The sequence below is a fragment of the Apium graveolens genome, chromosome 2, assembly GCF_009905375.1.
Source record: "Apium graveolens cultivar Ventura chromosome 2, ASM990537v1, whole genome shotgun sequence".
Lineage (NCBI taxonomy): Eukaryota > Viridiplantae > Streptophyta > Magnoliopsida > Apiales > Apiaceae > Apium > Apium graveolens.
Genome location: NC_133648.1, coordinates 229535519 through 229553151, shown reverse-complemented (window position 1 = coordinate 229553151; position 17633 = coordinate 229535519). Strand labels below are relative to the sequence as shown.

Genomic DNA, 17633 nt, shown 5'->3' with positions numbered 1-17633 from the left:
GAGACTATAACGTGTTGTGGTGTGTGTTAGTGTGGGGTCACATCATGAGGTTATTTATTTTAATTAAGTTAAGTGATATTTTTGGAAAGAAAGACCGTGACGACCCGGATCCCCGACCCCGGATCTGGGGGTGTTACAACTGTAGGTCACGTATTCGACCCTATATTTTATTTATTACCTAATTTTGGGTTTCGGATTTCAGTATTGTTCATATTCAATCCAAAAAGTCATGTTTCGGATACCCAAATCCAAACTAAAGTTTATTTGATCGAGTTCGGGTTTTCATTTTTGGGGTACTTTTCGAGGTCCAGTACGGAACAAAATTTGAGTTTGTCTAATTAAACCCGAAATTTTAGGTATAACATTTACATTATTTAACTAATTTGTTACCTGAAATATTTAGAACATGTTTCAATAAATATTATTCAGTATATTCATATTTAATAAAAAAATATGATTTGGATACCCGAATTTGAATTAAAGTTTGTCTGATCGGGTTCAAAAATTCATTTTCAGGTTCTGTCGGGTTCGGTTATGAATTAAAAATTCAGGTTTGGGTGTTGATAATTACATAACCGACCTGATTGTCATCCTAATGTCAAATTGTGAGGGGGAAAAAGGAAAGATTGAAACTTGAAAGATGAGTATTGTAAAAATTATATTAGTTAATATATCCCCAGAATAAAAATGATATGCGATGTCGAATTTCGTGTTCAGTGAGTATGTTGGACTGTGGTTCTTACATAGAGAATTTGCATTAAGTAATGCATAATATATTTTATTCTTTTTTAAACCATCGCATGTTAATTTTTCTTCATATTAGAATTAAAATGCTTTAATATTAAGTATGCTTGTATGTATACATATGCAATAACATATAATCTTATTAAATAAAAGTTCAACTTGACTTAAAATACTTTTCCAATATTTTTTATGATAGTGACTTGATCGCATGGGTTAATAGTTCATTCTTTAGCTTGCGATAATAACTCATCAAAGCGATAATATTCTTATTGTTGTATTCAAAATATTTCCATTTTATTGAGCATCTCTTAAATTTCTTGACTTATGATATATCTTTTAAGTTAATGTATTTAATATACATAATAAATATTATAATTAAATTTTAAAAATATAAATTTATATGTTAATCTTTACTAAAAAATAAACTCATAATGGTAATTTTTTTCCATTCAAATGATTATAGTGTGCAAAGGTTTTATTGTAATTATTTTAAGTTAGGTTTATCTAAAGTATGTAGTTGGTTATTAAGAAATGTAGACCGATGTGAATTTATAACTTCAAAAAATGAGAAAATTAAAAATGCATAAGAGAGAGAATAAGTGAAGGATAATTAAAAATGAAGAAGAGAGAGAATAGGTGGAGGGTAATATAATAATTGGAGAAGAGAGAGAATAAATGGAGTGATGAAGAGGAAAAATAAGCGTTAAAATGACATTAATGACCTTTTCCATAATATAAATTAATCATGGTAAGGCTTAACTAAGGGTATGGTTGGTAATTTGGAGGGGTGGGTTACTTCAGGAATTATATATATATATATTGATTTTTCCCTTCAAATGATTATAGTGTGCAGAGGTTTTACTGTAATTAATTCAAGTTAGGTTTAACTAAAGTATGTAGTTGGTTATTAAGAAATGTAGACCGATGTGAATTTATAACTTCAAAAAATGAGAAAATTAAAATTTACTGAAAAATGATTTAAAAAATACCATTAATGGTTGGTATGTGGATAAATAAGAAATGGATGATAGAGAGAATAAATGGATGTAAATAATTAAGAAGCGATAAAGCGGATATAGGAAATGAAGAAGAGAGAGAATAAGTGGAGGATAATTAAAAATGAAGAAGATAGAGAATAAGTGGAGGATAATTAAAAATGAAGAAGAGAGAGAATAGGTGGAGGGTAATATAATAATTGGAGAAGAGAGAGAATAAGTGGAGTGATGAAGAGGAAAAATAAATGTTAAAATGACAAAAATGACCTTTACCATAATAAAAAGTAACCATGATAAGGCTTAACTAAGGGTACAGTTGATAATTTGGAGGGGTGGGTTACCTCAGGGATTATATATATTGATACTTAAAAGTCATTCGCTGCTCAGAGAGTAACAATAGCTGGTCAGAGAGTAACAACAGATTAGAGTTGAGCTCTCAACTTTGGGAGACATATTAGTGATTGACTACGGGAAATATTAGGTTGATCAGAAGCTGAAATTTGTTATCTCATCACAAAAAGCTATTTATAATGAAACCGTGGGAGCTGTAATGACTACTGCTACTTAACTATTGTCTCACAGAATATTCACCAGAGCGACACCGCCCAAAGGTAATGACTACTGCTACTTATCAGGCCTTTCGTAATTTTTACTAAAATAAGGAGAATAACATACTCTAAGCTTTCTCCCTATTTCTTCCACTTTTCCTTTCTTTTTATACGAAACATCAAACTTTTCCAAAAGGGTGAGAGGCTTTTCCAATTTTTTTCTCCAGTTCCTATAAAAGAGATATAAAAAAATATGAACATGTATAGATAAAAGATATTTTTGAAAAATCAAATAGCAAGTTCAACACCATCATATAAAGAGAAAATATTGCCTCATAACGTTGGTCAAAAGGCTTCGCTCCATTGGAGTGCTTAATATCTGACTTCTTGACATTTTCCCTTCCATTTTCTGATAACTTGGAAAAATGTCTCAGTCTCCCAGTAGTCACATAAAACCTCCCATGCAGGTTCTGATAAGTAGTAGGGGGCAAGTGGGTTGCGCTTGTGTCTCCCCTGGCATGGGCCTCTTTAACCCTATTATTTGCATAAGTCTTCCAATCATTCATATAACATTTCAAATTTGCCTTCAAATGATTTCTCACGACAGCGTCCCTTTCGAGTTCTTTGATTTTATCAACTTTATATTCTGGCTGATATTTGTAGTATTCCTTCGGGAAAAAAGTTTTAGAATTTTTTACAAGCGAGCATTAATATAAAGAGGTCATATTAATTGAAAAGTTCTGAAAATTTATAAGCTAGCATACCTTGAACTCCTCGATACACCTGTTTAAAAAAGCCTCTCGTGCGTGTCCTTTTTCTGTTTAAAATTTATTTCTTACTACCGCTCTAATTATTTTCTTGTAACGAGCCTCTTTAATACTGTTAAATGAAAGAAGTTGTGTAAGTAACAAATTATAATTTGTTGGAAAATAACAAAACTATAAAAAAATTGTTTACTTTTTTCCATTTATAAAGGTTACGACTCCAAGTTCTGGTTGTCCAAGTTGTGGCTTCTTTTTGTAATCACCATTACAAATGCTGCGTTGAGCTCTCCCAAATGTGAGAACACCGTCACTCTATCCAGCATCATCATCTTCATGTTCTTCATCACTTCCTTTTGCATCCTTTTCTTCCTCAGGATCAGCTTCTCCATTACCCCTACCCTGGCCCAGGCCCCTAGTGTCATTTCTACCTTTTCCACCTCTCCGTCTGTTATCGGTGACCCTACTCAGTGCGCTCCCACTACCACTTCCCCCCACTTCCATGAGAATAATAAATAGAACAAGTAGCCAACAACTCTTAAATGTCTCCTGCAAAATTTGTAGGATTATATAAAAGTAAAACCTAAGCAAGTATGATTTTGTAAAGCTAAATATATAAACATATATAATTAAATAATTGGAGTTATTAATATATGGAAGACTATTTCTTTTGAAGTTCAATTTATAATTTCAAGTCGCATACACTATTTTGTAGTCATGTTGTTAGGACGAGAACACGCGCTAATATTCACGCAAGTATACGCGATCGCAAGTAATATAGAATTAATTATAGTTCATTCTCACAGAGACGGTTTTAGGTTAATTTCAATCAATGCACTTATGCAACAATGGTATGGTTATTATTCAATACTAAGACGAATAACAAATTGGTTTTGTTTATACCTAAGATTATTAACTAACATGCATTTAACTAAGAGAGTAAAAGGTTGATTTTCTTATATAACACATACATGGGATTCTAACTTCATTACTACTTCATTCAATAGCCTTTTGTTCTTAACCTTAGCATGCAATGGTGATGACACTAATCAGATAACACAAAACTATTAAACGCCAACTTTCATTGTACGAATACCCTATTACTAGACATCCATAAAAGAGATAGAATCTGAATAGAAACCAATTATATTGAGACCCTATATGTCTATAGAATTTGACAATATAACGGTTTAACGAACAAGTTATCTATCATGATTACATAGGGCAAGTAAGATGGTTAAAATTACCTACGAATCATGCATATCAAATACATGAACCTATGCTAGCATGGCAAGTTCTAAACCTCTAAATTCACTGTCGCTTCATTAGGGACTAACACACTATCTTATAAGTTCGCGACGCTCATAAGACGAATAAGCACAACCAATACTAAAACATCATACAATCACCACACACTAAGGTATCAAAATATATTAACTACTAAAATCCATAAGTAAATCCGCTGAAACCCCACGATAATGATTAGCCCATGACCGAACTCATCATCACCATGAGTTCCGATGAAAGCATGGTATAATAAACTAGGTCTTTATAAAATGAATAATAAACAAAGTACGAAATCCAGAGTATAGGTTCAACAAAACAAGAAACGAGCATCCAAGATTACAACTTATAACAAAGAATCACAAGAATAAAATAGATCATCTTCGCCTTCATTGAATTGTGCTATAGGTCTTCTCATTGTCTTCTCCTTAAGCTCTCTTATGAAAAACGTCTTTAAGTTGTCTTAAATAGCAGCCCAATTAATCCAAAAGCCCAGAAAAATAATCTTTTGATTGAAACAGGAATCTGGAATCTTGACCAGGCGCGGCCGCGCGCTTCACCAGCGCAGGCGCGCTGACATTCTGCTTCTCTGGCGCGGGCGCGGGCGCGCGCTAGCACAGCGTGGGCGCGCCGTCCTTCTGTAAAAATTGAAGTTGCTTTCTTTATTTGCTGGTTCTTGATGGCCTTTGTACGAGCAATCTTCACGACACCTTCCTAACACCATTTTAATATCAAAGCAATGTTAAATCACCTCGATCCCTGATATATGCCTGAAATGCAAAACACTACAAAAACACATCAAAAACATAAATAATTTGAGTACAAAACATCAATTCGAAGCTTTACGAAGAGTTATAAGTAGATATAAATGCCACTTAACATACTCCCAAACTTGAATCGATGCTTGTCCTCAAGCATAAATAGACTCAAAGAACAAGAAATAAAAATGCATGAATGCAACCTACATGAATGCAACGATCCCAATAGAATAACCTAACCAACTGACAAGCAACATCTCAACAAATGTCGTTATTCGCACAAGTTCAATCAAATCTCACAAGTCAACTCACAAGCTAGAAATGTATGTGTGTGTGCAATTGTTTAATAGATGTACTAACGCAACTAGATCAATAATCATGACTCACTACTCATCAAGGCAATCACAAGGTTATAAATAGAATAAACGTTAAACTCAAAATGACTTATAACACTTCAATTTTTATATTGGAGTTATTATATGGATTCATGCTTTGATTCACAACACATAAATAATCATAAATATGCTTATTTGACCGTGCAATGAGTGATGTCCACAAAAGACTTATACAATAATACCCATGTAGCGAGCGTTAGATTAGTGGATCCTAGACTATAAAAGCCTTAGGTCACTAGGCACAAAGTCCCCTGAGAACTTAAAAACTCGAGTATTAAAGAGCCCACTCGTGATCAATTAGACATAACACATTTTTTTTCTTCTTTTTTTTTCTTTTCGTCTCCTTTTTTTCTATTTATTTTTACATGCTTTCTGAACGAGTGTGTTTCCCTCCATCTCGCTCAACCCTAGACTACTCATATAAAATGAGCCGGCTAAAAGCCATTTGACACCTAACCACAACAACTAGCAATGAAATCCATTTTTTTCCTTTAATTTTTAAATATCCATGTTATTTTATCATTAAGAGAATATCCTCAATTTTAAATATAAAAGAATGATTAAACCTCGACAAACAAATAAGAATGACCAGGATCTAGCACTCAAGCAACCTATAAGATTTAGTGAAATTTTATCGCTGCTAGCATGTAAATCAACTCGATAGGACTTAACATCATTATACACGACATCACTACACTAGCATCAATATCACAAATCAGTCGGAAAAGTATATTTAAGGGATCATATTATAATGCAAATGCATGAACTATATGCAACAAAATAACATGCAAAATAAAAAAACTACATGACAAATATGCAACTATATGAAAATAAACTATCATGAATATGCAAACTATATGGACACACACAAACAAATGTTCCTTAACTATCACCCCCAAACTTAAAATATTCACTGTCCCCGGTGAAGGTAATAGTAAGGAATCGGGCATACCTACTCAGAATTAGGGTCATCACCCTCATGGGGTGGCGTGTCAGTAGTGTCAGGCGGCGGGTACACAAAATCCTCACCAAATACTGGCCACTGGATGTCAACTTCTGTGGCTCTGAATGCAATCCCCAATGCCTGGGTGAGATCATATGTAAACCTACTATGGATGTCATGCATCACATCCATCCTCCTCATCAAGCGCCTATACTATGCTGAACCCAAACCAGCACTACCCTCTGCTTCCTGATGTTGCTGTTGTGACCGTGAAGGACCGGCCTTGCCCAACTGAGCTCTCCATACTGCTCTGCTGGCCTGAGTCGTCCCACCAGCATATTCTTGAGGTGCTCACCGTCCACCTGGCAAGTGGTCATATGAATAACCGAGCCCCTTCGGATCAGGCATCCCACCATACCACTCCTACATAACTGTTATTGTCGTACTGTCAATCGAGGCACTAGGAAGCTATAGTTGCTCGTGGGTGGGCCAATGAACTCCAACCGCCACACACAGCTTAGTCATAATCGATGCATACGGAATAGAACCCGTAGTGCTGCCTCGCAGAAACCTCAAAATACCCTGATAAATCACAGACCCAAGTCCACATAATCACCCTGGAGAATACCCCACAACAGCTTTGCCCGGTCCACCGTAACATCATGCACATATAATGAAGGCATAATATTAGCACAAATAAATGAATTCCATGCACGGTATACATGTTCATGCATAAAGCCGGGAAATGTAGCATACTCATTCGTTCCCCTCTTGAACTTCCAATGAGTCTCAGGAACACACAATGTAGAAACAATCAAATCCAAGTTAAATTCCTCCCCGATCTTCGCATTCCAATCCTCCTGCTCAGGCTGTCTCTCAGGCTAATTTATCACCCGATGAATGGCCTCCGCACTATACTCCACAGTCAACTCCCTCACCACAGTAAAACCATTCTTGTCCGCCTTCGCATTTGCGTAAAACTCACGAATTACACTCATAGGCAATACATCTGGTGCCTCACAAAAAACAATCCAACCCATCTCCACAATCATCTCCAGTAACTTACCATCCCTCCCCGATGGCAGAAAACCTCGCTCCTCTGCTATGGGCTTTGAAAGTAGCCTCGTATACTCTGCCTCAGCCTCCGGAGTTGAAAACCTAGGCCTCACACCCCCAACACTTGAAGAATCGGTGGTGCTACTGCTAACTTGGGTTCGTTGTCTTTTGGGCGCCATTGGAAGTGAATAAGAGAGAATAAGAGATGTGTATAAGAGAATTTTAGAGTTTTGAGACTTGAAAAAGTGATGGAGAGATTCGTGTATAAGTGTGTGTGTATATAGGAAGAGAATTAGGTTTAGAATAGAAGTGGGATTTGATTAAGGGAATAATGGGAGTATTGGGATGTTTGAAACCGAATTGGAGAGGGAAATATGGAAGTTGGGAGCAAGAAATTTGGTTGTGAATTGATATTGTATTTGATTTTCGATTTTTCTGATTTTTTTCAGGTCCAGGGAGCCAGCACGGCCGCCCCGCATACTAGCGCGGGCGCGCCGTGCTACTGAAGTTTCAGCGCGGCCGCCCCGCTTCTCAGCATGGGCACGCCGTGCTACTGTATTTGGCACTGGAAATTTTCTTTTTTCTGATTTTTTTAGTAGTTTTCTCCTTGTTTTCTTCTTCCTCTATCTACTAATGTATAACAAACTTGGGTTGCCTCTCAAGAAGCGCTTGGTTTACGTCTCTAGCTTGATGTAGAATCCCCGTGATCAAGTTGACAATAAAATGACACTAACCACCTCACGGTTTGCCGTATACCCATAGTAATGCTTCAATCTCTGTTCATTCACCTTGAATGCTTGGCCTTGATCATTCTCAAAAATCCCCACCGCTCCATGTGGAAACACAGTTTTGACAACAAACGGCCCTGACCACCTCGACTTCAATTTTCCAGGAAAAAGACGGAGACGAGAGTTGAACAAAAGAACTTGTTGCCCCGTCATAAATGATTTGAGCACTAGACCCTTATCATGCCACCTCTTGACTTTATCCTTATACATTTTATTGTTTTCATACGCTTGAAGTCGAAACTCATCGAGTTTATTCAATTGAAGCATCCTTTTCTTTCCAGCTACATCCATATCAAGGTTCAATTTTTTCAAAGCCCAATACGCTTTGTGCTCCAACTCCACAGGCAAATGACATCCTTTTCCATAAACCAACTGAAACGGTGACATGCCAAGAAAAGTGTTGTATGATGTTCTATACGCCCAAACAGCTTCATCCAGCTTCAAAGACCAATCCTTCCTTGATGGACACACAACTTTCTCCTGAATACGCTTGATCTCTCTGTTAGATACCTCAGCTTGCCCATTAGTCTGTGCATGGTAGGCTGTAGCAATGGCGATGATTCACATTATACTTTTGCATTATAGCTGTGAAATTGCGATTATAGAAATGCGATCCCTCGTCACTGATTATGATTCTTGGAGTCCCAAATCTTGTGAATATCTGCTTATGAAGAAAATTAAGCACTACATTTGTATCATTTGTCGGCAAAGCCTTGACTTCAACCCATTTCAAGACATAATCAACCGCCAGCAAGATATACTGATTATTGCAATATGAGATCAATGGCCCCATGAAGTCAATTTCCTAAACATCGAAGACCTCAACCTCGAGAAGCACATTAAGAGGCATCTCATCCCTCTTGGACATATTACCAACACGTTGGCATCGATCACACTTCAAAACAAACTGATGCGCATCCTTAGACAATGTAGGCCAGAAGAATATTGCTTGAAGGATATAGGCTGCTGTCTTTTCTCCACCATAGTGGCCTCCATAAACAATCGAATGACAATCTCACAAGATTCCCTCAGTTTCATTGTACGGAATACATCTCCTGATGATTTGGTCAGCTCCTTGCCTATAATGTTGCTCACAAGGTAGTTCACAATGTCTGCGAACCACGATTCTTCCTCTTGTACCCCAAACAGTTGCTCATCGGGGAAAGACTCATTAATCAATATCTTATCCTATGGGGGAAGGTTTTCAATTACCCCCACCTTGGCTTTGTCCATCTTAAGACCTTTACTAGAGACCTTGTGCCCAAGAATGATGCCTTGTTGCACCATGAAGTGACATTTCTCCCAGTTGAGAACCAGTTTGGTTTCAACACACCTTTTAAGAACGGCGCCAAGATTTTGCAAGCACTTGTCAAAAAAATCACCAAACACAGAGAAATCGTCCATAAACACCTCCACATTCTGACCAATCATGTCATAGAAGATAGCTATCATGCATCTCTGAAATGTGGCAGGTGCTCCACGCAAACCAAAAGAAACTCTTCTGAAGGCGAAAGTCCCAAACGGACATGTGAAGGTAGTCTTTTCCTAATCCTCTAAAGCGATACAAATTTGATTATAGCCCGAATAGCCATCCAGAAGACAATAGTACTCATGCCCAGCCAATCTATCAAGCATCTGATCAATAAAAGGAAGAGGGAAGTGATCCTTCCTTGTGGCCTTATTTAGCTTCCTGTAATCCATGCAACCTCTCCACCCCGTGACCGTTCGAGTAGGAATAAGCTCATTCTTCTCATTAGCAACCACTGTGATGCTTCCTTTCGTCGGAACACACTGAACTGGACTCACCCAAGAACTGTCAAAAATAGGATAGATGATCCCTACATCTAGCCATTTGAGAATTTCCTTCTTTACAACTTCTTTCATGATTGGATTCAGACTTCTTTGTTGCTCAACAGTAGGCTTGCTACCTTCCTCTAGCAGAATTTAATGCATGTAATAAGAAGGGCTGATTCCCTTGATATCTGCTATAGTCCATCCAATTTCCGATTTGAACTCTCTCAGAATTCTCAAAAGCTTTTACTCATCACTTCCTGAAAGGTCAGATGCAATAATAACAGGCAAAGTAGATGCATCACCTAAAAAAGCATACCTTAAGTGTTCAGGCAATGGTTTAAGCTCAAATGTAGGAGCTTCCTCAATAGATGGCTTGAGGCGCTTTGGAGATTTGTTCAGCTCCTCCAATCCAAGAGATTCAAAAGGCATATCTAACCTTCGCTTCCAAGGAGAAGCATTCAAATATTACAACTGCTCATCACCTTCATCATCTTCACTATCTAAATTCCCCAATAAGGCCTTTTCTAAGGCATCAGACCTTAGCATTTGATCAAGTTCTGAAGTAACCACAGAATCGACCAATTCCACTTTTAAGCATTCCTCATTATCAGTAGGGAATTTCATGGCATTGAAAATATTAAACGTCGCATCCTGATCCAGTACTCGCATAGTGAGTTCACCCTTCTGCACATCAATCAAGGTTCGGCCAGTAGCCAAGAATGGTCTTCCCAAGATTATGGGAATCTTCTTATCCTCCTCAAAATTAAGAATTACAAAATCAGCAGGAAAAATGAGTTTGTCCACCTTAACCAAAATATCCTCCATAATGCATCGTGGATATGTTATAGAATGATTGGCCAACTGTAAGGACATATAAGTAGGCTTTGGATCAGGTAAGTCCAACTTCTTGAAGACAGATAAAGGCATCAGATTGATGCTAGCTCCCAAATCACATAAACATTTGTCGAACGACAAGTTTCCAATAGTGCAAGGAATAGCGAAGCTTCCAAGATCTTTAAGCTTCGGAGGCAACTTCTGTTGCAGTACAGCGCTGCATTCCTCCGTAAGAGCAACAGTCTCTAAGTTATTGAGCTTCACTTTCCTGGAGAGAATACCTTTCATAAACTTCACATAGCTAGGCATTTGTTCAAGAGCTTCATCTAAAGGTATGTTGATATGAAGTTTCTTGAAAACTTCCAAGAACTTAGCAAATTGCTTATCCAGCTTTTGCTTCTGCAGCCTTTTAGGAAAAGGAGGTGGAGGATAGACCTGTTTTTCCCCTGTATTACCCTCAGGAGGAGTGTTGACAATAGCTGTCTTCCTTGGTTCCACTTCTGCTTCCTTCGGCACATCTTCTTCATCCACGACTTCAGATTCTTGAACTTGAGATTTTTCGGGATTCGCAACCTTCCCCGACCTCAATGTAATTGCCTTAACCTGCTCCTTAGCTTCTCTCTTGCCTAGCACTTCAGTGTCACTAGGGAGTGTATCAGGTTGTCGATTTAGCAAGGCATTAGCAATTTGCCCAATTTGATTCTCCAAGGTCTTGATAGAAACGGCTTGGATCTTGCACATGAGCCTCAACTCCTCTAGTTCAGATTTTTCATTAGATTGAGGTAGCTGCGGAAGTTGGAGTTGTTGCCTTGGTGCATATTGCGGCTGTTGAAAACCATGAGGGTTGTATTACTTTGCTGCATATGGCTGATAAGGCTGTTGTACTGTATTCTGAGTGTTGCTCCAGCTGAAATTAGGATGATTGCAGTTGTTGGGATGGTAAGTGGCTGGAGCTGGTTGCTGCGATCTCTGAAAGTTGCTCACGAACTGAGCTGATTCACTAGAAATAGCACACTACTCCGTCTCATGCGCACCAGCATAAAGCTCACAAACACTAGTGATCTGATTAACTCCAAAATTAGCCAAAGAATCCACCTTCATTGTCAAAGCTTGAAGCTGAGCAGCTATAGCAGTAGCTGTGTCCACTTCCAAAATTCCTGGTACTTTGCCTTGAGGCATTCTCTGAGTTGGGTTCCGGTATTCATTAGCAGCAAACAGTTCAATCAATTCATAAGCTTCATTGTAGCTTTTGGCCCATAAGGCTCCTCCTGATGCTGCATCAAGCATGGGTCTAGAAGTAGCACCCAACCCATTGTAAAAGCAGTTAATGATCATCCAGTCAGGCATCCCATGATGAGGACACTTTCTAAGCATCTATTTATAGTGATCCCAAGCCTTACACAAAGATCCTCTCGTTTGCTGTGAAAATTGAGTAAAAGCATTTCTGATTGCAGCTGTCATCGCCATAGGGAGAATTTAGTGAGAAACTTTTGAGCAAGATCCTCCCAAGTAGTAATAGAGCCTGGTGGTAGAGAATGTAACCAACACTTAGCCTTATCCCTCAGAGAGAATGGGAAAAGCCTCAGCTTAATAGCATCTTCAGTAACTCCATTGAACTTGAAAGTGTCGCAGATCTTGATGAAATCCCTAATGTGCGTGTTGGGATCTTTTATAGGAGAACCCCCAAACTAAACTGAATTTTGTATCATCTGAATCGTGCTCAACTTGATTTCAAAGGTGTTAGCCGCGATGGATGGCCTGATAATGCTAGAATGAATATCATTGATCTTCGTCTTAGATTAGTCCATCAAAGCCTTTGAATTTGCTGCTTAATCTCCCATCTCAACTAGTGCTTCTTCCTCAACTTTTTCTACTTCCTCAAAAACTTCTTGAGCTACTACAACTTCTTCCTTGGCTTGATCCAGTGTTCTCTTATGAGACCGAGAACGCGTATGCATACACGCTCGCTAGAGTACCTGAAACACGACAGGAAACAAGTAACAATGTCTGAGTCAATGAACTTTAACGACCACTTATGACAAATACATAAACTAAAAATTAACACCGAGTCCCCGACAGCGGCGTCAAAAACTTGTTAGGACAAAAACACGCGCTAATATTCACGCAAGTATACGCGATCGCAAGTAATATAGAATTAATTCTAGTTCGTTCCCATAGAGACTGGTTTAGGTTAATTTCAATCAATGCACTTATGCAACAATGGTATTGTTATTATTCAATACTAAGACGAATAACAAATTGGTTTTGTTTATAACTAAGATTATTAACTAACATGCAATTAACTAAGAGAGTAAAATGTTGATTTTCTTATATAACACAGACATGGGATTCCAATTTCATTTATACTTCATTCAATAGCCTTTTTTTCTTAACCTTAGCATGCAATGGTGATGACACTAATCAGATAACACGAAACTAGTAAACGCCAACTTTTGTTGTACGAATACCCTACTATCAGACATCCAAAAAAGAGATTGAAGCTGAATAGACACCAATTATATTGAGACCCTATATATCTATAGAATTTGACAACATAACGGTTTAACGACAAGTTATCTATCATGACTACATAGGGAAAGTAAGATGGTTAAAATTACCTATGAATCATGCATATCAAATACATGAACCTATGCTAGCATGGCAAGTTCTAAACCTCTAAATTCATTGTCGCTTCATTAGGGATTAACACACTATCTTATAAGTTCGCGACGCTCATAAGACGAATAAGCACAACCAATACTAGGACATTATACAATCACAACACACTAAGGTATCAAAACATATTAACTACTAAAATCCATAAGTAAATCCGCTAGAACCCCACGATAACGATTAACCCATAACCGAACTCATCATCACCGTGGGTTCCGATGAAAGCATGGTATAATAAACTAGGTCTTTATAAAATAAATAATAAACAAACTATGAAATCCAGAGTATAGGTTCAACAAAACAAGAAACGAGCATCCAAGATTACAACTTATAACAAAGAATTACAAGAATAAACTAGATCTTCATCGCCTTCGTTGAATTGTGCTATAGGTCTTCTCGTTGTCTTCTGCTTAAGCTGTCTTATGAAAAACGTCTTTAAGTTGTCTTTAAATAGCAGCCCAATTAATCCAAAAGCCCAGAAAAACAGTCTTCTAATTGAAACAGGAATCTGGAATCCCAACCTGGCACGGGCACGCGCTTCACCAGCACGGGCGCGCTGACATTCTGCTTCTCTGGCTGGGCGCGCGCTAGCACAGCGCGGGCGCGCCGTCCTTTTGGAAAAATTGAAATTGCTTTCTTTATTTGCTGGTTCTTGATGGCCTTTGCATGAGCAATCTTCACGACACCTTCCTAATACCATTTTAGCATCAAAGCAATACTAAATCACCTCGATCCCGGATATATGCCTGAAATGCAAAACACTACAAAAATACATCAAAAACACAAATAACTTGAGTACAAAATATTAATTCAAAGCTTTACGAAGCATTATAAGTGGATATAAATGCCACTTAACACCTGTTATTGCACTCGATTTTTAATTTCATAATTGAATTTGATGAATTAATAAATGAGTTAGATCCATTTAATAAATCCAAAGGCATCGTTAGAAAAGTTTGTTTTCTTAATACGTCTAGTGTGGTTATGAAATTCCATGCCTTTTTAAAATATAATAATTATAATTTTAAAATGGATGATTAAAATGCATAAACTGATACTTATTGATTTATTATTATTTGTTAGTAATAGGTTTTGGCGAGGACTAAATTTTAACTCTAGGTAAGCTATTTGTGACGTCTGAATTATAAAAGTAAATTAAGCAAATGTGTTTCTCTTCATTTACTATGAGGTCAACAACAATGAATTACTTTCCATTCATGTTACATATACTTAACTTATTATTATTATAAGAAATTACTTTATATAATCTAGTGAGGTGCATTTGATGTTTTTGCCTACAGGGACTAGTGAACGGCCAAATGGAAGAGTGCTACAGACTAGCTCAAGCATATGGAGTGCTAGTATAAATTAATACCACCATCTGGACACATTTACAATGAGTACAATAACAGGGTTACCAAATTTTGTTACTTGGTGTGAAAAATTGGGCCATATAAAAGATCGGGGAAACCTGTAAATTTGGTCACTACAGAGGAAAGAATATGGTCATTACATGGGAAAGAATTCAATCATCTTAAAAGGAGATAAACTTACTTTGTTTGTAGCAATTTCACGTGCCTCGGCAAATGTGATGAAACAAGAAACCAATATTATCCCAGCCAAAAGTTGATTTCGCTTCACAAGCTGGTGACATAAAATTAAATGACAAATAAGTTCAAGTCTCTAAATTAAATGAAACCCTTGTGAGAAAAAGCCTAAATTGAAATCACTAAATTGATATCATTAACCCTAAAATCTGAAAAGTAAATAAAACCATAAAATATGAACTCAAATAACATCCTTCTTGCTTATAGTATATAAAGAACATAAAACCTTAAGCCAAAACTCTAAATTGATATCATAAACCCTAAATTAATTTTATAATAAACCTTAAATTTATACCTATGGAGAAAGCCATCCAGATTTTCTGTACGCCATAGGAGTGTCCCTTCCATTTGTATTAGTTGTGTCATGAGCCTGACCAGCCTTGGTCTGAATAGTGTGTCCCACCTCTTTAGTCTTCTGTCCTGCATACGCATCCATCTCCTGAGCCCTTTTCTTAGCCAGCTCTATATGATATGGCATTGCTTGGCTAGTTTGTTTAAAGTAACTTAAAACCCATGAGAGCGATGAAAGCCCCGTCAACCAAAAAGCCCCGGATCCGAGAAATCCAGTGACAGCAAGCCCAATAGTGAGAGTTGATGGAACAAGAACTGGGCTGAAGATGAAGAAAAGTGGTGTGGCTACAGCAAGGCCTATTAGGGTTCCGATTAGGGTTATTCCGGTGAGGAAAAGTAGGGTTTCGCTGATAGGGAGGAGAGTGACGATGACCAGGACTTGAGAGGTGGAGGGGGTATTTTTTAGGGGGAGAGATATGACTTCGGCGGAGTGGTTGGTGTGTTGTGGGCAGACTTGGACTTGGTGAGGGTAGGTTTGATGGTCTGCCATTCTTGATTTGAGATTCATGACTTTTTTGGAGGCGGCTTCCAAAGAGAGTTAGATGAGAAAGGGTTAATGAGAAAAAAAATAATTTGTTTCAGCTGTGAGTACCGTAGATATTTTGGCGTCCTCCAAACCCGGGTCAGAAGTTTGGGGTCCACAACACATACACAATATATAAACCTGTATAAGAAATATTATTTGCAATGACCTTGTTTTACATAACCACAGATCGCAACAGGTTAAAGTGTGAAAACAAGCCACAACCTTAACTTATATTACAACGTACCAAATCCCAACTAATTTAATTTACAACTAATAAGGAAATTATTCTTACAATCTTACTATATTACTACCATATGAAGCTCGTGCTAGCTCGAACCAACTCAAACTGGAACCCTAGCTCGCACTTTGGACTGAGGAACCTCACTATCAACCATATCATTTTTAACTGTAAAATACATAAAAAGATTCGCAAGTGTGAGCTAACTAGCTCAGCAAGTCATAATAACAATGACTGAGGTTAAACAAGTATCAAACGAGATGATTCAAAGGAATCAAATTTCTTGTTAAACAATCATTAGAATTGGATATTCATTTTAATTTTAAAACCAAGGTTAGGCTGCTGATCAGTCACGCACTAACCCCGAGTAAGGCACACAGCTCTGCTCTATAAACTGGATCCAAGACACACATTGGCCTAATTCGACCATGAATCTGGTCTGACCATATCTGGTCCACATAAAGAAAACTATCCAATTCTAAAACAGTTCAATATGATAAACAATATAACTCAATAAAATAGGATCGTAATCAATAGTAATAAAACATTTGTATAAGAGCATGGTGAAAATTCATGGGTACCACGAGGGTATATCAGAGTATATAAAAGAAATGGCGTCCAGTCTATAAGGGAATCAGGTATTAGATGAACCAAGATTTTTCAAGGTTTAGTTCTTTGATGTTATCCAAAATGGTTGGGGTATAAAAGTTTCTGTATGTTCAAACAATTCGGTTCTAGTGATTGGTGTTTGGTACTTATATATTCGGAGAGTAGTATCATACTTGTGTGGTTTAGTATCTGGAAATCAATAAGGGATAGTTTACAAGGAATAAGGCTTATGGCTCAAAGACCAAATGATGTGATTCGGGTTCAAGGCTGTATGATTCAAGGTACTCACCATATAAAACAAAACTATTTTGAATGCTTAACAATATGTCATAAGAGAATTTAGAAATATTTGCACTGTATTTCGAGAAAAGTTTAAAAGTACTTGCCTTGCAAGCTTTACAATTATTACTGATCGACTCTGAGCCTACTCGAACGCTCAGGCTTTAACGTCCAACCACTAGTTCACCTTGGATTCGACTTCGACACTCAGGTTTTTCGGTTGAAACCCTACTGAGCTCATCGACTGACCCCTAGGTTATCTTTAGTCCAACGTCCACTTTCGGTTTCCCTCCTAGAACCTACAGGGTCGAAATACTCTGTGTTAGTCGCCCAGTTATGCTTGACATATCCTCGCTATTAATCATACCCAGACAATAACAATCCTGACTCGCACTTATTCGTATTACTATAATACACATAACAGATCAGGTTCGTATTCATAACTTGGTT

At 37.5% G+C, this 17633-nt stretch overlaps 1 protein-coding gene and 1 non-coding gene across 2 annotated transcripts; one reads left to right on the top strand and one right to left on the bottom strand.

Moving 5' to 3' along the window:
* The first annotated feature begins 12245 nt into the window (after positions 1–12245).
* Positions 12246–12352, top strand: LOC141709255 (small nucleolar RNA R71). The gene has a single exon (XR_012569841.1). It is a non-coding gene; the product is annotated as a small nucleolar RNA R71 (small nucleolar RNA).
* A 3123-nt stretch (positions 12353–15475) lies between these two features.
* On the bottom strand, positions 15476–16137 carry LOC141697334 (oleosin H1-like). Its single transcript, XM_074501642.1, has one exon. It carries the CDS (start codon positions 16037–16039, stop codon positions 15476–15478), a length of 564 nt encoding a protein of 187 aa, XP_074357743.1. The 5' UTR covers positions 16040–16137.
* Between the last annotated feature and the right edge of the window lie 1496 nt (positions 16138–17633).